Here is a 26,003-nt window from a genome sequence, read left to right as displayed (position 1 = left end):
TCTCAAAATTTTATATAGTTTGCAATTTTTAGAGTATTCTTGTCCAAAAGCTCTTCATGCCTTCCTTATTTATTTATTTATTTTGACTCAAGTTCCTCACATACGATGAAGATATGGAAGCTCTTCTATATATTTTTTTTTGTCTTCTAAGAACAGTTAGGTTAGGAGTTGATTAGGTGTGGGATTGAGACTATATATAATATTCCAAAAAATATCTACTGCAGTTGTTAATAGTGAATGCAGTTCATCAACATGTCATTGTTACCACCCTTAGATTTGCCACAAATTTAAAAAAAAAATGTGATCTTATATCACTCCTGGTATTTACCAAAAAAAAAAAATTCAACAAATTGGATATAAGTTTATAACGAGAGAAATAGTTATATAGTACACAACAATAACGCCACAAATCACGTACCACAAAACAATAAGGTAATAATCCTACCAAGAACAGAAACCCCACATGATTAAATCTAAATCCTTAATCAAATATGCAATCACCGGTTAAAATGTTGCTGCATTGAAGCTGGCGGCATCTGAGGTGGTTGAATTGACATCGGCATCTGTAACTGCATTTGCAGATTTGCCAGAAAATTCTTATTATCCCCACTGTTATCTCCATGCATCCCTTGCAAGAATGCGAGTCCACCATGAGACGGGTCAACACCCTCCATACCACCCTGACCCATTTGCATTTGTTGTTGTACCGGCATTCCCATTAGACCCATAACCCATGGTGAAGGTGGTATACCCAAAAGGGATCCTGGATCTGGACCCCCATCAGGCATTTGTATCTGGTAGGGATTCGGGAAAAACTGCTGGTTTCCAAAGGGCTGGGGTGGTATCATTGGTTGATTCATGTTCATTCCCATACCAAAATTTGGTTGATGAGGCGGCAGAGGTGGATAGATAAATGGCGAATCCATCTTTTCTGGTGTAATACCCTGGTCAGATTGGAATGATTTCTGCTTAGAAAGTGTATTATTTTCCCTTTGGAAATGAGCTCGGTTGCGTGAGTCGGGGTCGTTTATTTGGGAGCTGGAGGTGGGAGACATGGGCAGTTGCCGTGCGGGACCACGTGCAGTAGAGGATTCAGGTTTCAGTGTGGCGTCTTTTGGTGCATCTGATTCTGCAGCACCTTCCTTGACATGGTGAGATTCGAGGAGATTGGCGTGGGCACGATGGATATGGATCTCAAAATCGGATTTCTTTAGGAAGGATTTGAGGCAGTGTGGAGCCGCACAAATGAAGATTCCTTCCATCATCTTTACACTCTGGATTTTCTGAATTCTATCATCACAGCTGTCAAAAGGAGAAAAGAGAATATACAATTAGTATAATTATAAAAAAATTGTATTGAGTGAAATTGATAAAAGAAAATATCATGAAAACAATCGTGAAATATTTCTGTTAAAAACCACTAAACTGCTCACATCTGTCCTACTAGCATCATTTATTTGCCCATACGAAGTTTTTGACTTTTTCAGTAAAGTAATATCCTGATATTGCTCCATTGTTTTAAAACAATCAATAATAAGTGCAATTGTTGCTATTCCAAAAAAGATAGTAAACATCTTCCTTGCTTATAGAGAAAAAGTCTGCTCTATAATACTCAAGTAAATCACCAAGGCACAAGAAAAAATGCAAGAAGCTAAAGGGCTTGACAGCAGACTAGAGATATATTGGTAACATTTTATAAGGAAGAATCTTTATTTTAGGTTTAGCAGCTGTAAAAATAATAGAATTATACACTTTAAGAGGATGTACTAAGATTGGGCAGGCGGATAACTAAGAAACATTACGAAGTTCCTGATATACCCTACCATCTAATCATTTGGTCAAAACTCTTCAATGCATCAGACTGTCACCTAACCACCGTTTGATCTCACCAATTATTTATTGTGTTATGTACTATATTAGAGAGCATTTAGGATGAACAGTCTGCCCAAATTAAGAGATTTTATCGAACTTCCATAATGCCCCTAAAATTTACAGTGTGAATTGATACACTTAGATAATGAGAGTTATCCCTTTGGTAACCTCCATCCTTGTTCTCATTCTATGCTTGTATCCATTGGATCCAATTGACATCTCCTCTCTTTCTCTCTCTAACAGCCCCTTTCTCTCCTTTCTCTCACCATACAAACTGCTCATGATACCTATCTGGCCATCCTGTCTCTCCACAAGCTCTCTCTGGGGTGCACCACCCACACTCAATTCTCATTAAATACACTACAGGGGCAAGGGCCAACCATGTGAAACTCTATCAATAAGTGCATATGATTTTTTTTTCTCTCTATTTGGAGACTCTTCCTGGCCCCCTCTCCAGCTCTCTAGTATAGATCCTAACCCGGTGTGATGTCATGCTCACTCCTTTTTTCTTCCCTACCGGAGTTTTGATAGTAAAATTGAGACAAGGGAACAGAGAAGAAAAAGAAAAACAGGCAGCAAAGGGTCAAAGAAGAAATGAATTGTAGGAGATCAAAGGAGATCAGAGAAATTAAAAGGAGTTCCCATGATTTAATGGAGTTGACCACGTTCTTCAAATCAGAAAGTCTCTTACTCACAAAATCTGCTTCTATCCATTTCTCTTGTCCTCCTTTTTCATGACTATTATGTGAAACTATGTCATTTGCTTGAAAACGTGTTTCGAGATCATATGCTGATTGCCATTATCATAAAAGAACAGCAGTTTCTCAGATCATAGTAATTTCCAAAATTAATGAGCATGCAAATCAGGCAGGTTTTGACTAGCGAATCATGTTTTGATAAAGGTACTAATAAATCAAGTTCTGAAAGAGAAACTTACAGATAGCAGCTTGAATCGCTCCGTGCACATGTCAGACAGAAGGCATGCTCACAAGGGGTCTGAACAAAAAATTACAAACTCTTTAAAGTTCAGAATGTAAAATATTGTTTAACTGTTAGACTAAACATTTAGATCAGTCAAAAAGAAAATAAAATAAGGCAAATTTGAATGAAAATAATTTTCTTCTTTCTAAAACTCTGATGGCTTCTAATTTATATCAATACCCAAATAAAATCATCCTAGTACTAGCACTTGGTATCTTTCTACTCCAACAACTCTTTATTTCATAATTTAATCCCAAAATGGGTAAGAAAGAACCAATATATTTTGGACCACAGAAGTACAATGATCCCAACAACTAAAAAACCAAAAGAAGAATAAATTCAAGAACTAGCCACTCAACTTTGCTGTCCCATTTTCAAATTTGGTTTCTGATATAGTAACAGCTTTTGGGTGTCTCACAGTGAAGGCTGATTTGGAAATCCTAGAAGCATTACAAACAGAGCTTTCAATATAAAACCCTAATCTAGAGTTGCATTAAACAAAGTATAGTTTGGTTCTTGCTGATGTAATTTCATCCTAATTTAATTCCAAAATAGAAGGGACACACACCAAAGATCCGAACAACTAAAATACCAATAGAAGAATAAATTCAAAAATTAGCCACTCAACTTTGCTGTCACATTTTCAAATTTGGTTTCTGATATAGTAACACCTTTCGGGTGTCTCACAGTGAAGGCTGATTTGGAAATCCTAGAAGTATTACCAAAAGAGCTTTCAATCCAAAACCCTAATCTAGAGTTGCATTAAACAAAGTAGAATTTGGTTCTTGCTAATGTAATTTCGTCCTAATTTAATTCCAAAACATAAGGAACACACACCAAGGATCCCCTATTTTAAAATCTCAGGTGACCAAACAAGTCAAAAGCTATACTTTCCAATTTCATTCATACAGGAATGGTACTTACAAGGCGACCGTAGATGGCAATCGGGAAATCACACCTAGAACAAATATGCACGCGCTCTCCCAAGGGCCTCCTCGACCTTCGTCCGATCGTACGGGCGGCGGAGATGGCGGAGGCTGTGACGGCGCCGATGCTCTTCGCCACGGGCAGGTCGGCGATTACTAAGTGGTCAGGGCACGCCACCATCACTCCCTCCGCCGCGCCGGGCCCTACCGCCGCCGCTTTCACCAATGAAGCTCCTAATCCGCTGGCAGCTCCGCCTCCACCACCGCCTACAGCCGCTGCAGCGGTGTCTGCTGATGATCCTCCTTTGCTTAGCCGGATTTGTAGCATGGTTTAAGTGATTTTGAAGTCGATCAAGAAATTCAGGTTTAGGGATTCCTCTCTTCTTTTCTTCTTCTTGTTTTTTACAACGTTCGTTTCAATTTGTTTTGAGGTTTTGGATTTAGTTTCTCTTTTACTTTCGTAGTCAATCTGAAACCATATCCTCTGAGGTAACAGAATATTTCTGTTTGGATCACGGTCGTCCGATCAAAATCCGGACCAATCCAGTCCGAGATGGAATGAAATACACGGAGCCGATTTAATAGTCGTGCGAATTCTAATTGGACGGTCCAGATACAAACAGAAATATTCTGTTACCTTAGGTTATACGAATTCTGTCAGTAGACCGCCTTTATTTGTCCTCTCTTTACCAAGTTTCACGGGTAAAGAGCACGGCATATGACTTGTGTTCTGTATGAAGCCGAAATTGTTCTGTTAAAATATTTATTCAGCGAATGTGCGATGTATGAGGGAAATTTTACAAAATGTCCTGCTTTTGAAAAAAATAAAATAAAATATCCATTCTTCCAAATTATTTGACAAAATATCCCTGTGGAACCTACACATGTAAAGATTTCACCTCCTCTCATTTTACTTCTTTCTTTTTTGTCTATTCGTCTCCCTCTACGCTCCTGCACTCTTCATCTTTCTTTAAAATCTTTCGTCACTCTTCCTCTCTGCCCCACTGGCCCTCCTCCGTGCCCCCTCTAGCTCTCCTCTACACTTCTCTGCACTGCACCGCACCGTTCTCACTGACTCTTCTCCGCACCCACCCACTGGTTCTCCTTTTCACTTGCATTGTGTCCCTCTAATTCACCTCCGCCCCAATATCTCTCCTCTGCACATAGCCCAACTACTGTTAGGTTTGCTTTCCTCCTTTTATGAAGATGAGCAACTGATGTATTATTTTTGAGAGTTTGCAGGTCTTTTATCAGAATTTACAACAATTGTGAAACTTGAACAAATCTGACGACACTGAATTCAGGCACAGGGCTTGATAATTTATAGTTTTCTATTTGTAAATTTCTGAGTTTATGTTACAAGTTGTTGTATGAATATTTTCACAAAATCATACATTGATAATTTTAAAACGATGTTAAACTTGACATCCGTAATTTGTTTCATGAATAATTGCAGTTTGTCATATGATATACAATATACAAATTTCTTCAATGACTGTGTTTTATGTGTCTTAAGGAGTATATACAAAAAGAGTAGTAACTTGATATTATTTCCGTATGAAGGACTAACTAACACACAAACAGACTCTATTGATTATGTATATTATGTATCTTAGATCTGCACCGTTTAATTAAAAGGTTGCTTTAAGATTAGCGCAGACTGCAAAGAGCGACAAAAACCTAGATTTCTGCTCTGAGTTTTGATAAGTGCTCTCTATTCCTCAAAATTGACTGGAAACAAGTTTAATCTAGGAATTTTAAACATGATTAAGTTAATTCTATTTAAGAACTGACACAGGAGGGTTCAAATGCCTTCATTTTTTGTCTCTCCACCATGCCTCTATTTTTAAAAACTTTAATAACTCAAAATTTAAAACTTAAAAGTCAAATTAAAACCGCTAGATGTGATCTATGTTATTTTATTTATGTGCTCATAAAAATTTATCACATTTCAGTTTTGTTTTTATGTGAATCAATAAGTTAAAAAATCAACGTCTAGAAATTATCCACATTAGTACATTTTTTTACAAGCTCTTGATGACAACCAAAATAAAATCAAAATGTCATAATTTTTTACGCATGCATAGATAAAATGATATATATCACATCTAACGGTTTTATTTTGACTTTTAAGTTTTAAATTTTGAATTATTAAAGTTTTTGAAAATGGAAGCATGGTGGAGGCACAAAAAATGAAGACATTTGAACCCTAAATTACTAAAAACAATTATATGTTATATCAATTTCATTTGAACCCTATAATACATTCTCGCATAATTTTATGTATAATATATGTTATATCAATTTCATTTAGCACAGAAAAAATTATATACACAATTAATTAATAGACGCACAATTGAGCATTTACGAGCTGAATTGGAACCTAAATTTTTTTTTTGAGTAAAATTTGACAAGCCACCAAACATGTTTAATATTCTTAAGAGATCTTTCATTCAGATTTCAAACCTACAATCTCTTACACAGAGAATATTATATTTTGCCACTAAACCAAAGACTGATTATCTGAAACCTAAATTACTAAAAACATAGACATAACCAAACAAACTGTAAATGCATTCTAGTAATATTTGTGCATAATATTTGTTTATATGTTTGATTTCGCATGAATAAATTTTGTATATAATAGACATAAAGATTTTTTTTTCTATCAGTTTTGATAATTTTACAATCTTAAATATGAAAGATACTCCCAAATGCAGTGTAAATTATTCTAAGAGAATTTTACACATAGTATTCGTTGTACCAATTTAATTTAGCATAAATAAATCTATTCATATGTAATAGACATAAGGTAGAGCAGATCCATCAAATTTGATAATTTTACGATCACAAATGATGCTTAAATGGATTAAAATATAAACATACACATTCAAACGGACTGTAATTCTGTAAATGCATTCAAATAGAATTATATGTGTGATACTTTTTGTATCTATTTGATATGTATAGAAAGAATAAACTTATTCACGCGAGTTATAGATTATATTTCAATCTTGTTGAATTTAAGATGAGGAAATAATCTAAATTGATTTAGAATATCAACATATGCATCCAAATTAATGTGCTACAAATGCATTATAATTTGTAGCAGAAAAGAAACAACCAAACGCCGAAATGCCCTGCAGATTTATTTACAACATAATTTGATGAAATATTTGTTATATCTATTTGATTTACTACGGACAAATTTATGCACATATAATAGACATTACTTATAGCCTATGTTCGATCCAGACATATCCAGACATGTATCGGGTCACTGTCATAAAAGTGACTATCTGCGAGGGTATACTGTCATAAAAGTGTTTTTTCTATTAGTGACGGTAGTATTTGTGACGGTATACCGACAGTATCGGTCACGAATACTCCTCCCGTTCTTGTTGTCGATAGATCCGTATCTTGTGGTTTAAGGATACGCCACACGATTCCTGGGTTCGATACGCCAGCTGCTGTATGCATATGTCTGATGTAGTATTTTTTTTATTTTTTTTATGATAACACATAAGGTCTAAATAGATTTAAAAACCTGAACAAACACACTAAAACATACTTCAATTACATTCTAGCATAATTTTATGCATAATATTTGTTATATATGTTTGATTTAATACAGATAAAATTATACTCATATTTGACGATTTTGGTGATTTTAAAATCTTGAATATGTTTCAAATTGTCTAAAATCATGAACAGATATGTAAAATGCATTGTCAATATATATACACTCTAGCAAATCATTTAACAAAAAATAAATTTATACAATTATAAAAGACAAAAATTGAATGCACATATTTAATTTAGAGTGAGTCTATGGTACTATGCATATCACGGGTTGTTACCGTGCTACGGTTCTATATTCGAGTTTTCAAATCCTAACGGTCTATCCGAACCGTTCATCTTGTTCTCCATATTAATATGTGTTTGGAGACCAAATTTTACATTTTTTGAAATTTTTTTACTATTGTTTTAGATATTTAGAAAATCACTTTGCCAAATCGTAATATGCATAATACCATAGACTCACTCTTTGATTTATCTGTAAGTTTTTTTTAATAATAATTCAAAAACTGTTATTTTTATTAATTTAAATTTTTTTTTTGTCACATGAGCGAATTCATAGAAATTGTAGGAATGAAAACACTCTAAAATGAAGTAAATAAATTACAAAAGATGTGGCAAAAAAAATTCAAATTTTAATTTGAAGGAATAAAGATGATGTAAATGAGAGAAATTAATCGTGTAATAAGTTGAACTCATAATTAAACAGAATTACAATAATCATAGTTCACACTATTAAATTTTCATAGATAAGCTATTACTTAATTTAAGGAACAAACAACCCCCCCCCCCCCCCGCCCCCCCCCCCCCCCCCAAAAAAAAAAAAAAAAACTCTTCAAGAACTTTAGGTTAAGTAAAACAAAGTATTGATCTTAGTCTCATATTTTTCATGTGATATATGTTTAAAAAAAGAAATCAAAATAAAACAGAAAAGGCAAAGGAAATTTCACCAAGCCAATTTATACAAAAGTGGCACATAACCAAATGTGTGAAGCTTTAAGATCATATATATATCACCTATCATTTGTTTCATTGATTGGTGGATGCTCAACAACATAAGCTCTCAGCGAAGGTGTTCTGCCGATATCTGACGACCCGTTTCGTATTCTCTCCTTGCTTTGCAACCTTCTTCTTGCAATGAAACCTCTAACCCATGGAGTCACATCCTCACTTATCTTGATCATAATGAAAAATATCAAGCGGTATATTATGATCATGGCAAATAGCACCGACAAGTCTACCCACTTTGATCGGTTGATATCGATTTGGAACACATTTTCGAGTACGTATTCCCCTGGTATCTTTGGAAGATCAGGTGTTTGGTTGTCAAATACAAGCCCCTTTAGGTCATTTTGATATTGTCCCTGCAATTTTGAATTAAATAATTAGGAGAGTATCAAATGTATATGTGATATTTGATTCATTTGACATAGATCCAACCAAACTCAGTATAAGTGGCTTTTCAGGAGAAAGGTTTGTATTACATATTTGTCAAAATGCCATACTTAAGGGACCAAATTAAAACTAAATTAGACTATATTTCTATACTAGCTAGTTCTTTCATTGGCTTGATACAAACTGTTAAATTTAGATTGTGGCTTTTGCTGGCATATTGTTAGTGCCACAATTCAGAACTAGTTAATTACCTGAAGAGCCCAAAAATGGAAACTGATGTATGACATGGGGTATCTCCAGAAAATCTTTGGGATGTCATTTGGAAGACGAAAATAACCCGATACAAGCATGAAAATACCCTGTTAAAGTTGAATTATTAGAAGTGAGCGAAGATATGTTTAATTTAAAATGAAAAAAAACCTTAAAATCAGTACCTGAATTCCAGCTCCTACGATAATTCCCATAAGGAAATTTGGTATGATACTCGCAATCGCCATCATGAGACTCTCAACAACGGTAACACTAGCATATAAACAAAGAACAAAGAAGACATAATGCATAATTCCCGGGTGAAGCCGCACCATGAAATAGCATATAGTCCCTGAGGAAAATGTTATTAGTATCAGAAATGGTAATGCCGAAATTGTATTGCTAATCACAAAGGCTAACACTCCATAATGCCCGTTGAGCCTCTCCCTTTGAAAAACCTGTATCAATGAATATAAGAACCAGTTAATTTTTATATTTGAAGGGTATTCATGATTAATTACATGATTGATGATTTAAAAAATGTCCATTTACAAAAGTACTGGTGCACCATCTATGACAGTTATTGAAGTACTGGTAGATAATGCATGATTGGTTGCACTAATTAGATCACTGATTTAACATTGTTTAGGGATTACAGTACTGGTAGATTATGTAGTAAAGCCCAACCAAACTTCAATTTTTGTTTTTTTTTACCAAGTAGAGAACACTAAGAAGTTATACAACCATAAAATAATTATGTTTTTTGAGGGATTTATTTTTTTTAACCCATGACCTCAATTGAGTCATCCAAATCCCTAATTGACCAATGTCAAGCCAAAGTCAATTAGCTTCAAACCCAATATTGTATTAACCACCACTCGTTTACGACTGTTTATTATATCAAGATTTAAAGTCGAAATTTAATAAACCGTTATGTTGATTGATAATTTTAGCCAGCGACCACACCAAAATTAGCATCAAATTCCTAAAATGAAATTGATAATTAAAATAAGACCTTCATATCTTCCACAAAGGAAGGAAAACCTCCAATTGACATGAAAGTCACAAAACCGAACACAAATGAAGCACATGCCCCTCTAGCCTGCATCATTAAAAGAAATGATCATTACATCTTCCTACTTATTAAAGGATTATATTAAATTATCTTAATCAACTTTCCTTATTAAACAAAATATTTCAAAAAGTAATAAATCTTGAAGTACACTCCAATGTATACTAGTATGCTAGTGCATGATTTAAAAAGCATATAAAAATGGTAAATTAATTAACTCACCAGAATTGAGCTATAACCTGTGCCCACATTCAAGTAGATAGTTCCGATACACACTGTAACAACAAGGTAGATAACAAGCCTCAACCAGTAATAACCAAAATCCCTTGACATATTCACAAATGATCTCTTTGTGAGTGTATAACATTGCATGGCGAAACTAGCCTGGCTACCACCTGCATCCAGCACGGTCCCTTTCTACAGTGAGATAAAAAAATGAATACGGTATTAACTCTGGTGAAATTTGGGGTTCGTAATAGCAATCGCACATTAGGAGATAAGTTCAAATGAAATGCATACAACTCGGGAAATTTCGTCAACTTTCTGTCTTGCTGCATAGTAGTACTGAGAATGCTTGTAGTATTCAATAAGTCTTCTGATTGCTTCAGTTGTTGAGATCTTCTCCAGTGGATCATCTGACCTTTCAAACTACCATAAAATAAACAAATAATGACTTATTTTTTTGATAAGTAAAGAAAAATTCAATGTATTTGTTGAAATCAGAGTTGCTTTTAATGAGTGTACCCTGTTTTTAATGGAGCCTTTGAGAGTTGCTTTGACCTTGTCGAAATCAGAGTTGACGCACCGAAGGAAATGGTCAGACGGGTTTCTCAGAGATGGACATGGGAACCCAGCTTGTGCAAAGAACTACAATCATTGAAGAGTCACATAATTTGACTTATTTAGCTAATACAGATTTAAATACATTAAATACTAAAAATTTACATGGTAATTATAGGTGTTGATGCAGAAAGAAAAAGGTTTCTTGGTCCCCTGGATAGAGGTGTCAATGCGTACAAAACCGGTTGGGTGGAAGCATCTTCACACCCTTACCCATTAACGAAAAAAGATTACTCTTACCCATACCCGATAAGCTATTGAAAAAAACCTTATCCATATTTGTCTTATTGAATAAGGTACAGGTCGGGTAAATGAATAAAAGGGTGCCATTGAATAGATATATATGGGCCATGAATAAAACTATATCATATCATCATCATCCCTGTATAAATATATATCTATGTATAATTTTATAATTATTGTATACGTTAACAGATACGAAATAGTCTTTTCTCGTACCTGTACCCGATAAGCTAACGAAAAATAACCTTACCTGTACGGCCGTACCTGTCTTATCGAATACAATACGGGTCGGGTAAACAAATAAAAGGGTACCATTGAAATCCCTACCCCTGGATTGTAAAGTATTAGCTGGTACAGCTGTGAACAGGATGCACAGTACAGGATCTTTTATTTTTTTTATAAACAACAGTACAGGATCTTAATGGTAACAGTTCTGGCTCCTAACCTGCCACTACCAGCCTTTAATTCAGGGAACAACTGGTACCAGTACAAAAACCCAACGTGTAATATAGTTCACAACCTCATATGAATCAGAAGCTTGTCCGAAATAGACAGTTTTGCCATTGGATAGGAGACAGAGGTGGTCAAACAATTCAAAGACTTCACTGCTCGGTTGATGAATAGAAGCAATTACAGTACGGCCATCTCTCGCTAGAGCTCTCAATGTTTGAGTAACGAAAAATGCTGAGGCGCTACAAATAAAAAATGCACATAGATCTATATAAAAAATAAAGCTGATAAAATGTACATTTTTTCTATTTCAGTTTTATATTACTAAGAACTGATTTTCAGGAAAAGTAAGTTTATGTACAACTCCATTTGAATTTCTAGATTCAATATATTCTGTTTATATTCTTTAATTTACATTTATGCTAAACTATGATCAAATTCTGTTAGAAATGTGGTATCCGTTAAGTACCAAGTTGAAATTTAGACCCTCAATTCAACACCCATTTGAATATGTGTAGCAAAATTAGGTTTTGTATATATACCTATCAAGGCCACTAGTGGGCTCGTCAAGGAAGAGAAGCCGAGGCCGCATGAGAATCTCAAGTGCAATGCTAACTCTCCTCTTTTCACCTCCGCTTACTCCTCTCATATGCCAATTCCCTATGAAAGTATCAGCACAGTCTTGAAGTCCCATTTCTACAATGGTTCCCTCGACCAATGCGCGTTTTTCTTCTGTTGGCATCTTGTCTGGAAGCCTCAGCTTTGCCGAGTACATGATTGTTTCTCTTACTGTTAGTGTACCGATGAGGTTGTCATCTTGTGTCACATAAGCCTAAGGGAAAGAAAAGGAAAAAAAAGTGAAATAATATTACTTTTGAGTTCAGATACAATTTTGCTGGGTGCTAAGATGTTGCCTATGTTGAAATTTCTGTTAAGTTGATTATAAATAATATGGCACAAAGAAATAGAAAAATCATCTTAGTTAGAGATCATCTATAATTTGCTTGAAATTTACTTAATCAAGATAAATTTTCAAGTAATGATGAAAATACTACATATCAAAAGAATTAATTGTTTATTAAAAAAATAGTATTAAATTGGTAAAATTGTTCTCAGAAAAGTTATCTATGAAATAATTTATTTTTTCATTAATTATATTGGTGCATAACACAATAATTATTAGAATTTTTTTTTTCAATAGATTTTATCCTATCTAAAAGAATTATAAAACCTGTGTAGCCTTGCATGGAATGAACAAAATAAACGATCGAGGGGCTTACCGCATTTCCGAAAGAGAGCTTGGTCTTGCGGCCATTGAGCAGTACTGTGCCGGTTAGAAATGCATTTGCAGCAAGTCGGCTTGCCAGTGCATCAAGCAGAGTTGATTTTCCGGAGCCCGAGGGACCCATAAGGGCAGTAAGTGTCCCCGGATCTGCGTACCCAGTCATCCCTTCTAGTACTGTCTGCATACCTCTGCCTAATGCAACTGTCACTGTCACATCTTTCCATGTCAGTCTTGCTGACACATCACCTGTTTCATACAATAATCAAATATGATTAGCAATTACAGGATACCAATTAAGATAAGATTACATAATTCATTGACACTCGATTGATCCGAGATTCAATCTAAATCAATTCTCAGTATTTCAAAGATAGCTGAAACGTATATTCACTGTTAAAGGACAAGCTGCTTTTGAAATAACTAATTGAGAATAAAAAATAAATTAAAGCACACAATTAAAAGACAAGCTTTTTTTTAAAAAAAAAAAAAGCAAGTGTGTTCTGATATATATATATTTTTTCTATTAACTACAATATCTATCAGACTTTCGGATAATACGAAAAAATTATAGACACAAATTAAACAACATTAAAATAATATTATGAAAAGATCTAGCTAACATACCTATAATCTCTGTGTTTGTTTTATCCTTCCAGAGTGTCTCGCTTAGTGGGCTCAGACCACCCGGTATCATACCAGCACTGGCCGGTTTGTTTCTCTCGAGATCGGCCATAACTTGCCCAGCAACATTCCTCATCTCTTCCTCTCTCATGCTTAAAATTGGTAAGGAAAATAGTAATATGTATAAACAATTACACAATAAATTAAATCCTAAGTTCTAATATCTTGGGAACTAATAAAATGGGTATATATATAAAGATATGGAAGAACACTCAAAAAAATCAGTTAGAATAGGAACATTGTTTTAATATGAGAAAGACAGACCGAGAGGGACAAGAAATGGGATGGAAAAATAAGAAAGGTATGAGGAGAAGGGGGTTAAGAGCTTTTAAGAGAGGTGGGTGAGTAAGTGTGCTTAGTGCGTGTGTTTTTATTTGACTAAGCAAGCAAACACACAAATGGAACCTTAGTACTAATAGGAAAGGTTACTTTGGTGTGAATCTGTCAAGAGAAAGATGTGAAGAACAAAAACAAAAAATATATCCCTTTTGACAACTTTCTGTGATAGAGAGAGGAGAGAGAAGGAGAGAGAAAGCAACACAACAACAAGAATGAGACACTTTTCGCGAGAATAAAAAAGTGACTTTTTGCGACGGACTAATCTCATTGTTCAGTTTTTTCTTTTTGCGACGGTACTTTTTGCGACGGACGACCGTCGTAAAAGCATTTTCTCTCGCAAAAAGTGTCTACTTTGTTGTAGTACAAGTTAAGAGAGTGATGCTTAACTATACCATTAATAATGCACATATATACTTGATTGTTTTAATGAAGATCAAGGTATCTACTCTCTAGTTAGCTGAAAGAATTGACTGATGAAACCATTCTATGTACCTACAATTCCATAATAATGTGGGCCATGTAAAACCAGTAAACAGTTAGTCATTGATAATTTGGATTCTAGAAAAAAATTATAAGTTGATTTCTCAAAAAAAATTATAATTGATTAATTAATTAATTGGGTTAGAAGGAAGTTAGAGAAAGTGGTGGGGATTTGAGCAATAAATAGAGAGCGGTGGATGTTGGCTGGGAGCATTTAAAGCAACAGCAAAGGGTGACTCTTCTGTGTTCTCTTTCACGTTACCTTCCAGCCAATTCTTTTAATGGGAATAATTATTGTGGAATAAATTATAAATCTTTGTTAAAAAGAGGTGGAATTTTCATTTTTTTTCCTATTACAGAATTGGGTTTCGTTCAAACAAATTTTATCTAAAATTAAGCCTAAACCGTACAATCTGCATTAAGATCCGTGTGAACTAATTTAAAACATAATAAATTTTAATAGTTCCGTGAATCTAAGCCGGTCGTATGAATTTTGACGTAAATCAAACAGTTTAAACTCGATTTTGAATAAAAAAGAAGTGTTTTTTGATTTTTTTTTTCTAGTACAAAATAAATAAACATTAATTACTAAGATCAGTACCGATTTCAAGTAGCACCATGTTTGATTGTTATGGGATTGTACATGATATGATTTTTCGGATATATAAACTGACAAATATTAATTTATGCGAATCTATAATGAAAATGTATTAAAATAAATATTCAGTTGTACTGTATAAATAATTATGAGAAATCAAACTTAGTCCTTAGACATATATTCATAAAAAAAAATATATATATATTTTTTAAGACTTGTTGTTAATAATAATTATTGATAAATTTTAATAATTAAATTATAATCATATTTTTGATCAATTCTAATGTTTTCATGTGATGGAGAACGAGGTGGCTACGTATGAACCTCTTTGGTCAGTTAGCTTAATCTTCAGGCAATATGCATGCCCATGACATGATATATAGAAAGAAATTCACAAAAGTATGGCTCTGTCTCCAGGAACAGGAAGTATCGAAAATTGTTGAATTGATTCGTCCCTTGCACTGGCCACCGGACACGTGTTGACCGTGCCATATTTGGAAGGTCTCTAGATAGGAAAAAGTGTGTTTTGTTGACAAATGACAATGCAGTTGAGGCGTTGAGCGGTAGCAATAATGTTCAATATAAATAATATATATATCATGATCAAGCAGGACATATCTATCCATAGATATATAATCTGGGATGGAATGGAATGGTTAATGTTGATGAACAGTAACACCGACAAGTGGGACCTCTTGCGTCATTACTCATTAATTTGGTTTTTCTAGATTTTATTTGAGATATTTATCAGTGTTCTAAATAGCGCATTATAGCATTTTTGGACCCTAAACGCTACGCTATGATATCAAAATGCGTTATTTGAGCTACGGGCGCTATAGCGGTAATAGCGGTCCGCTATAGCGCATAGCGTGTAGCGCAAATAGCGCGCGCTATGCAACATGAGCTTTTTTTTTTCTTTTCAATTTATATGGGTTTTAAATAAAGGCTCAGATTGGATTTTAACCGTGATTTTTTTTTTGCAATTGACGTACTAAGTTTTATAGTAAACTATTAATTATTAAATGAGAGATCCATCAAACAAAATCAAATAAGGAAGCTACAGCGCGCTATGCAACATGAGCTGTTTTTTTTTTCTTTTCAATTTATATGGGCTTTAAATAAAGGCTCAGATTGAATATATTAAGATATTTCTTGAAGTAACAAAATGATACTTACTATATGGTAGTTTGAATATTTTGAATAGATTAAGATAATTAATTATGCCATGATGTCTAGGTTATTTTGAAATTTAAATAGAAAAAAGATAGATTATGTCATAATGCTGAATATATTTTGAATAGAAAAAGATCAATAGTTTATGATATTAGTATTACTATGGATATTTTGAGTCAAAATTTGGACTTTGTATTAGTTTAATATGAATATTATAATTTTTTAATCAATTTGATGTTATTTATTGTTATATGAGACTTAGATAATGTTGATATTTAGTACAAATATATGATATAATTTTTATAAAAAAAAAAAAATGCTATGTGGCATAGCTTTCGCTATAGCGACGCTATTCGCTATAGCTTTTTTTTTCGGCTTCCCGCTATGACGCGATAAACGCTATTTAAAACCTTGATATTTATAAAAGAACTTTTCAGTTTTTAAGTATAAGCCCTGACACGACAGATACATATTATGGTATCTATCAATGTTATCAGACTAAAAATTATAAAATTAAGAAATCAAATATTACCAGGTATAGTGGTTGTAAAGATTAGGTTTCAAAACTTGAAGGATTAAAAGATTTTGACCAAAACCATTATTCTGATAAGATTCTTAGAGTTCTGATTTATTTATATAATTTTTGTTGTTCAATTGGATACTGTTATTGAGTATTTGCATTCGTCATTATAGAACTGAACTGATAATTTCTCGTATATTTATGATGTTGTAATGATCGATGAAGAATAATCACATAATTAAAGCTAAAAAGAGATGATTATTGGATAAACCAAGAAAATATATGATAAAATTATCTTGAGAGCTATATAATTACTGTTCATGCTATTCAGAATGGTGTTGGTCTTACAGTGTTAGAAAAAGTAAATATATTAGTTGAGTTTAGTGATCAAATAGTGCATAATGATGATGATGATATAGCGACAACAATGATATATAAGAAAAATATATTAAAATAAAAATAATGATTATGATGATCATAACAATATTTTCACAAAAATAATAATATAGTATATAAACAATAATAAAAATAATCATTGGACCGCGTTTGACGATTGTTTTTAGCTGAAATAATATGCTATTCACTGAATAATACTATTTTAATTACTGACAGATGAGTTTTAAAAGTTCAAACTCATTTCTAAAGGAAATATTGTCATGTCGTGATGGCACTGATTTCAAAATCTATCAAATAAGTTTCAAATAATAAATTTAAATTATTCAAACTGATTTACCTTATGAAATATTGTCAGACCGGATCGGGCATCAGTCCAGTAAATTAAGCTCCGAATTAACTGTTCACTGGTCGGACCAATGAATCAACTAGTTCGATTCCTATTTACATAATTATGAGATATAAATCTTATTATAAATATTATATTTCCACGTAGTATTAAATAATGTACTGAAAAATAAATTTACAGACAATGAAAAATGCAACAAATACATTTTTAATGCTCAAAATATGTAAAATTTATTCTTATACTTATTAAAATAAGACACCGTAGAAATACTTTGATATAATTTTACATTAAAGAGATTTTATAATTTTGTACTTTATTTTGAATCGAATAACTTATACATAAAAAAAATCACTTTTTGTGAACAAACAAATTTCCGACGACCCATATTATAATTTCAACATTTCATTTTTAAAAAATAAAATATAAAGTTGTGATGACTATTTGATCATACACAAATATATAATTGTCTAAAAAAACTTTACATAATACAAAAACAACAAATACTTGTCCCCAGAAAGAATATCTATTACATTTTTTTCTCAAAAGTGCTACCTTTTCTCCTTCAAAGAAAGAATAATGTGCAACCAATCTTTTCAGTTGGTTCTCAAATTGAAAAAAAAAAACGACTTTTTTCGCTTGGTTGACCGGTTTTTTTTTTTTAAAAACTGTTGCTTTTATATGTTTTCTGGTTCCCATACTTATTTGATTTTTTATTCGAACCGGATCAAATGTGGTTCCAGATCCATTTTTTTTCAATTTAACCGCCAGGCCAGTTCAGTTGTAATAACAATAACCTTAAAAGTAATGTGTTTACAAATAAAATTTATGAATATTTAAATTTATTTTGTATAAAATCATGCAATCGATTCATGTTGCTTCGTGTCTAGACAATTTGGTTTATAAATTATACCTCATATGTATACCAAAACTAAAAAAAAATTAACAAAAGTAGAAACAAAGTAATTAATTAACCGAATTTTTTTTCTTATCACTCCATTAAATCAAAATTAAATCATTACCACTCATTTATTCGAATTTCAGATTCCACTACGAACTCAAACTGAATGTGCAGATGAATCTCCAAATGAAATTCATACCAGGTACGCGAACCAATCCATTCACATACTTAATAAGCTAGAGGAGGGTTCAAATGCACCCAAATTTTTGTGCACCCAAATGCACCCTATCTTTCAAATCATTTTTCTCCGTTTTCAAAGTCCGAATAGTCCATCCGAACCGTTAGATGAGATCTATATATTAAGATGTGCTTGGAGACCAAATTTTATATTTTTTGAAATTTTTTACTATTTATTAAGCCACTTTGAAAATCGCTGATTTTATATTTTCTGGACCATTGGATCAGCGATTTTTCAAAGTGGTTTAATAAATAGTAAAAAAATTCCAAAAAATATAAAATTTGGTCTCCAAGCACATTTTAATATATAGATCTCATCTAACGGTTCGGATTGACTATTCGAACTTTGAAAACGGAGAAAAAGAATATAATACAATTGGATGCACAAAAATTTAAATGCACTTGAACTCTTCTCAATAAGCTAATAAGCGCACGGATCTGTCCGCATAGATTGGGTTTAGATGAGGAGACCGAATCGTCTGCCCCCCGGGGGGCAGGAATTTCCTGTCCCCAGAGTCTCTGCAGGTGGGACCTCATTTAAAAACAGTAACAAAAATTAAACTCTTAAACAGTAATGATCCCACCCGGTCCCACTGCGCAGAGACTCTGAGGCAGGAAATTCCTATCCCCCGGAGGCAGAGGATTTGATTTCTTAGACGAGGAACACAGCACCTTAATAAAACATAAATAAAGTTTGTTTTATCGGATTGCGTTTCGCACGCATTTCAAGTACATAAATAAAGTTTGTTTTGATGCAGCACGTGGCAACCAGTACCAGAGCTCACGTATGAAGTTTGTTCTTTGTCCAATTGATTAATTTTGATGCTTATAAGTTACGCAAGCACGTGGCAACCAGTACCAGAGGCCAGAGCTCACGATATAAGTTCCGCACGCATTTCAAGTACAATATAAATAAAGTTTATTTCGCACGCACTTCTGAAATTTTTACTATTTTTTGTTGGGTCAAAACACGATCTAAGACAAACTGTCAAATCTATTTTTATGCTTTAAGGATCGGAATGCATATCCATTATGCGGATGGATCCGTTCGCATACTCAGTACGCACACTAATCCGTCTATGTATTGAGTTTGAATTTCGATTGGAAATCTGTCTAAACATTCAGTCTAAGTTTGTGGTGAAATTTAAAATTTAAATAAACGGATAATAATGATTTAATTTTGATTTATTGGAATGGTAAAAAAAAAAATTCGGAATTTAATGAGAGCAATTTTGGCAGTGACAGGAATACTTTCATCCTTGTCATTTTTGTCATGCTATTTTACTTTGATTGACTTATCATAGTTGTATGAAATTTAAAATAAAGACTTATCATAGTACGCACGTGGGGTAACCGACAATATCTTTTAGAAGAATTAATTATTTGAAATTACATCCTCTTCAGTTTAATTCAAAGCGAACTCTCTGTTCGTCCTGTTTTTTTTTATTGGATTTTGCTCGATTCCATCGCTTGAAACTGGGATATAATTAGAACATCTACGTCTTTGAAACTTTTCGAGTTTTAATCTAATGTAGCAGTTTTTAATCTTTTAGAAGAATTTCTTATTTAACAACTTTGAATAATAGTTTCTTAATAATAAATTGTTTATAAATTCCAGCGTAACGAAATAATTGACTGAGATAAATTGCTTCCGCATCTCTGTTGCCCTCTCTCTCCTAAATAGAAAATAAAATTCTCGTTGAGAACTTTTCAACAATTTGGCAACTTCAGCCATCAATTTTCTTGCCGATTGCTTCTATTGAGTTCGCCTCTTTCCCCTCTTCATTTTGACACGGTACGGCACACGAAATATCTAGTCACGTCACGACACGGCACGTGGTTACGCTAGTTACGTGTAATTATGACTGTTAGATCTTGATCAAATAGTGAATCTTGAATGAACTAACTTAAATTATAATAAAATGGTCATGTCAGTCATATTTGGTCACGGCACGTTTGGACACGACGTGACCATTCACTTGTCGTTACCATCCCTTGACATTTTAGTCACGATACGACACGGCACGTGAAAAATTAACTTGGTCATGGTACAACACGGCACGAGACCAAAATTACGACACAGTACGACATGACACGTTTTTTCCACTCTAGATCCAATAGATCCGTTTCACAAATTATTAGAATAGAAAAAAAAAATAGAATATAAAAAATAAAGAAAAGTAAAATTTGAAATAAACTTCAATTTCTCATTATATCAGGCGTATTTAATTAATGATGAAAGAGTAAAATAGTAGAAGAGTATTGACAAACAAATCAAATTTATCTCTTAGAAAAAGCTAATTTCTCTATTTCATCTTTTCCATAGAACAGAGAATTAACTCATAATAAAAGAAATAGAGGAGGGATAAAAATGTAAAAAAAATAAAAAATTAACTACAAAAATTCAAACTCAATTTCACTCATTTATTTTCTTATGCAACAGAAATATAACTTCTTTTCCACTCTTAATGAATTATAATCCTCGTTTATTCTTTCTATAAAAATATATATGAAGATGCACTTTTGTGATTCTTTGGAATCTGTTGATTCCTCTGAAGGAAGTTTTTTTCATTTTCTTCTATTTTTGGTGATGAATCAGAAAATGAATTACCTGCTACTCTAAAAATAGTAGCTAAAGTTATCAAAAGAATAGCTCCAACCATTACCACAAGAATAATATCGGAGATACTGTTCTCCAATCTCACTAAGAACTTTTATTGGATCAGTAAAAACCATATTTTCATCCATAGAATTCTATTACAAAATTGGTTGATAAATTAGGAACTTTTGCTTGTCTTTAACTGAACCACCAATTAGGATAATACCACAAGAATATCAAATAACATACAATCAAACTAATATTATTTTTCTTATCAAATAGTATTTAATATTCATAGTGATTTTAACTTTTCATAAATATACATAAATATGATAATTAATATTTATGATATTCTATTAATCATTACAATTAATATATTATATTTTCTATTAATATATTATCAATAATTACGATATTAGTATTTGTTATATTAGTTATTTTATTAGTATATTATCTTCACCAAAATAGATAGACTAGTTCTATGTTCTATTCTTGCCCAACGGGCCCGCAACTAGACAACTAAAACATAAACTCTTTCATAAAAAAAAAAGAAAAAAAGAAAAAAAAGATAGCTGTGCAATTTATGAGGTCATAATCTCCAGAATTGATGCGTGTAGCTTATGCAAATAATAAAGTCCAGCGGGGTATAACTTTTGTATGCTTCCGAAATGCTTGTTTTTTTTTAAAATTAATTCTGAATTTATTTTAAGTGATTAACTCATTAAAACTAATAATCACAGTTCAAATAGGGGTGTCAACGGATACAATACAGATTAGATGGAGGTATTTTCATACCCATACTCGTTATGATAACGAAAAAAAATCTTTATCTTATCCATCTATTTGAATACGGTACGGATCGGGAAAACGGATAAAAAATGTGCCATTGATATCTTGATTTGTGTTTTCAATAAAATATTTTTCAACACAAAGAAAAAATAATGAAAACAACTAATTTGTATTATAAAAATTTAATAAAATACAAAATTTTATTATATCATATACCATCTTCATATATATATAGAGAGAGAGAGAGATAGGCTAATATACAATCGATTGCACCACACCTCCCGTGCAACCAAGTTATTTTCTGATTTTTAAAGTCCAAATGATTGATCCAAACTGTTAGATGTCATCTCCATATTAAAATGTGCTTGGAGACCAAATTTTACATTTTTTGGAATTTTTTACTATTTTTTAAGCCACTTTGAAAATCGCTGATCCAACGGTTTGGTTCTAATTTTACTGTTTGGTAAGCCACCGTTGGATCAGCGATTTTCAAAGTGGCTTAAAAAATAGTAAATTTTTTTTCAAAAAATGTAAAATTTGGTCTCCAAGCACATTTTAATATGGAGATGACATCTAACGGTTTGGATCGATCATTTGGACTTTAAAAATTGGAAAATGACTTGGTTGCACGAGAGGCGTGGTGCAATCGATTGTATATTAGCCTATCTCTTTCTCTCTCTCTCTCTCTCTATATATATATATATAATTTTATTTTCAAAAATTATCTTATACGATAATGGTTAAGATAACAAAAAATAATTATTACCCTTACTCGTATTTAATAAGCTAACGAAAAAGAATCTTACCCTTATTCAAACTCGTATTTGACAAGCTAACAAAAAAGAATCTTACCCTTATTCATATTTTCGAATACAATACGGATCAAGTAAACAGATAAAAGGGTGCCATTGACACCCCTAACATCAAATATAACCTACTACTTGTATAAATATTAATTCATTACAAATATTTATTAATCAATTTCGGAAGTAAAAAATATTTTTGACATCGTAACCAGTTGTAACACACTTTTTAGAATGTTAAATGCATCCGAGATGTTTTTTTTTATTAAACTATAATAGAAATTGATACATATGCTGTCATGACATTTCAACAGATATATATACTTTTAAAGTTTATGTAATAAATATTTTTAGAAGTATTGTCTTATATTTGGAATATAATTGCAAGTATAAGAAATTGATACACTAAATATTTTATAAAAAACACATCTTGGGATATGCATATGCTAAAAAAATACATTAGAACTGTATTTTTAAAATTGATTCAATAAATTTTTTTTTTTTAGGTTTTATTTGGAGTTGATGATTTAATAATTTAAAATAGTTAATAATTATTAAAAAAATATCGGAGATACAAACAACACGCTGTAAATACATTACATGAGGTTAGGCTGCGTAAATATATATTTATACTCTCAAAATTGATGATTTTTTTTTTTTTTGCAAGTATTAGGTTATCACTTAAATATTAAAAAAACATCTAGAATGCATACAATATATTTGACATACAGCTGCATGTTTTAATGATTTAATCATTTAGAATGAGTTTTATGTGTAGAATAATTTTTTAGTCATAATGTTAATTTTTTTACAAGTATTTGTCATGAACATCTCTAGTACAGTTTGTTAATTCAAATGTAGAATTGAAGAGTTGATCACTACATAGGACCTTAAATTAATTTATTATGGAGGTGGATAGCATTAATGCAACTGTGGTTGCCATAATTAGGTTTGCAACCTCTGTCTTAACTCTTAACCACCAGCAAGATTTTTTTTTCTTCTCTCCATAACTCTTAGCTAGATTTTTTTTCAACCTTAAAAAAAAAAGAACTGGTTCAAATCCCCAAAACCAAATTGCCTTGTACTTTTACTCTTGTTGCTAGCTATTTAATGGAGACTGTATATGTACACTGCCGACATTTTTATTTTTACTCCATTAAAAAATTATTTTAATAATAATAATAAAAATTTAGCAAAAGTTTTAAAAATACCCCACCCGTAGAAATTTTCCACGGATTGGAATTTTAATTCCCGTTTTTTTTTTTTTTTTTTTTTATAAAACAGAAATTTGTTTTTATTTTTTATTTTTTGTATTGAAATATTAGAAATGTTGGATATATTTCTTTGAAAATAGATGGAATACAATATAATTTGATTTATTAGAAATACTGTAACAAATAACCCGGATCAATATTTTTCAGGTCGGATTTTTCGCGGCTGTAAGAAAAATTAATATATTTCTGTATGTGTTATTGGAAAAAAATAAAAATGCTTAGATTCTGAGTTATTGATCCCGGTTCAAAAGTCACTTCTATGTAATCTAGAAAATATTGTGATCCTTCTAGGATATTTAATTTATAAAAAGTTGTATCTATTTTGAGAATTCTTTTTGAATAATAATTATTAAATAACTTAAAGTTTTTGTTTTTTTTCAAAAATAGATACAACTTTTCATAAATTAAATGTCCTAGAAGGATCACAATATTTTCTAGATTACATAGAAGTGACTTTTGAACCGGGATCAATAACTCAGAATCTAAGCATTTTTATTTTTTTTCCAATAACACATACAGAAATATATTAATTTTTCTTACAGCCGCGAAAAATCCGACCTGAAAAATATTGATCCGGGTTATTTGTTACAGTATTTCTAATAAATCAAATTATATTGTATTCCATCTATTTTCAAAGAAATATATCCAACATTTCTAATATTTCAATACAAAAAATAAAAAATAAAAACAAATTTCTGTTTTATAAAAAAAAATGGAATTAAAATTCCAGCTTGTGGAAAATTTCCACGGGTGGGGTAATTTTAAAACTTTTGCTAAACTTTGGTTATTATTATTAAAATAATTTTTTAATGGAGTAAAAATAAAAATATCGGTGTACACTGAAACAAACAACCAGTTATCCTTTTAAAAATATTTTATTACAAGGTTCTAATCTCTTTATTAATTTGCATTTTATTATGCTTCTATTTTTTAAATTTAAATTTTAAATATCAAAATAAAACCGTTACATTATCAATATCATTTTCTATATGCACATATAAAAGATTACTGATTTATATAAAAACATAGTTGAAAAATATTAACTTTTTACATGCATATAAATAAAATAATATATATTATATTTAATAATTTTTTTTGATGGAAACATAATAACAATAAAGATATATGAACTCTCATCTTTTATTATATATTGATAAATTTATTAGTTCTAGACAAATAGAATTAGTGCATGCTTGAATTCAAATAACAAAGGTGTTGTGCCAGAGGTATCAAATGACAAAATAATAACTAGACTAAAAGAGTAGCTATATTCAGTAAATAATAAATACCCACTCATTCTTCTTAGAAAGAGAGCATTCCAATTTAAATTTTCCTTAAATACTTTGGATCTCGCTTTAGGATTCGAATGGAGGAAAATGCGGTTTTCTAAGCCAAATTTAAAATTTTCAGATATAGAAAATTAAGTTCCGGCCTAAATTTTCTTGTTAGTTTTAACATCTTGAGGTTTACTTTGTTAAAATTTATGTTCTTAATTTGTTGTATGACGATTGTATCTTAAACAGTATAATTTCATACTTTCATTTGATTTTTTTTTTTCCCAAATCTGATAGGCTTTACAATACTTTATTTTCGCATTGCTGGTAATATACCAAAATATTTACATTTTAGAAAAACAAAGATATTTTTTTTATATTATATGGATTAGATATTTTTGGAACAACAGTATGTACTGGCAGGGAACAATTAAATGTCACAGATGCAAAATCAGTTGGGGCTGCAGGGACATTTATGTTTTTTATGAGAAAAAACAAAAACAATGTAGCTATCGTTTTATAGTCTAAGTAGCAGTTGGAGTTTAAAATCCATGAAGGTGACCTAAACTGGCCCATACAAATACCAAGCAATTCATTTCCCATGAAATATCTAAAAAAATTGAGTTGATCTCAGAAAAATTCGAAATGTTCAGATTTAAAAACACGAATTTTGAGGTAATTTATCGAGAGACTATGATACTATG

General features: G+C 31.7%; 2 protein-coding genes across 2 annotated transcripts; both read right to left on the bottom strand.

The window, feature by feature from the left end:
- Positions 1-303: 303 nt before the first annotated feature.
- Positions 304-4,221, bottom strand: LOC144556988 (RING/U-box superfamily protein). The gene is made up of 3 exons (XM_078305506.1): positions 3,778-4,221; positions 2,810-2,868; positions 304-1,302 (listed from the first exon to the last, which is right to left on the bottom strand). Exons 1-3 carry the CDS (start codon positions 4,105-4,107, stop codon positions 498-500), a joined length of 1,194 nt encoding a protein of 397 aa, XP_078161632.1. The 5' UTR covers positions 4,108-4,221; the 3' UTR covers positions 304-497.
- A 3,810-nt stretch (positions 4,222-8,031) lies between these two features.
- LOC144557573 (ABC transporter G family member 11-like) lies at positions 8,032-14,120 on the bottom strand. Its single transcript, XM_078306160.1, has 11 exons — positions 13,517-14,120; positions 12,888-13,138; positions 12,150-12,439; positions 11,678-11,849; positions 10,819-10,941; positions 10,594-10,722; positions 10,297-10,491; positions 10,018-10,104; positions 9,188-9,460; positions 9,005-9,112; positions 8,032-8,722 (listed from the first exon to the last, which is right to left on the bottom strand). The coding sequence occupies exons 1-11, from the start codon at positions 13,662-13,664 to the stop codon at positions 8,372-8,374; spliced, it is 2,127 nt and encodes a 708-aa protein (XP_078162286.1). The 5' UTR covers positions 13,665-14,120; the 3' UTR covers positions 8,032-8,371.
- Positions 14,121-26,003: the final 11,883 nt, after the last annotated feature.

This window comes from Carex rostrata, chromosome 7 (assembly GCF_964058835.1).
Source record: "Carex rostrata chromosome 7, lpCarRost1.2, whole genome shotgun sequence".
NCBI lineage: Eukaryota > Viridiplantae > Streptophyta > Magnoliopsida > Poales > Cyperaceae > Carex > Carex rostrata.
Note: the sequence above shows the minus strand (reverse complement) of the source record. Positions and strands in the feature narration are given on the sequence as shown.

What these genes read in the sequence shown, in the direction of transcription:
- LOC144556988 (XM_078305506.1), bottom strand. Translation starts at nt 4,107, where the DNA reads ATGCTACAAATCCGGCTAAGCAAAGGAGGATCATCAGCAGACACCGCT. An exon ending in TTGCCATCTACGGTCGCCTT is followed by an intron (nt 2,869 to 3,777) that starts GTAAGTACCATT and finishes TTTTTTGTTCAG; the next exon opens with ACCCCTTGTGAGCATGCCTT. An exon ending in AGCGATTCAAGCTGCTATCT is followed by an intron (nt 1,303 to 2,809) that starts GTAAGTTTCTCT and finishes TCCTTTTGACAG; the next exon opens with CTGTGATGATAGAATTCAGA.
- LOC144557573 (XM_078306160.1), bottom strand. Translation starts at nt 13,664, where the DNA reads ATGAGAGAGGAAGAGATGAGGAATGTTGCTGGGCAAGTTATGGCCGAT. An exon ending in TTGACGAAATTTCCCGAGTT is followed by an intron (nt 10,492 to 10,593) that starts GTATGCATTTCA and finishes ATCTCACTGTAG; the next exon opens with AAAGGGACCGTGCTGGATGC. An exon ending in CCTTTGTGGAAGATATGAAG is followed by an intron (nt 9,461 to 10,017) that starts GTCTTATTTTAA and finishes TCATTGATACAG; the next exon opens with GTTTTTCAAAGGGAGAGGCT.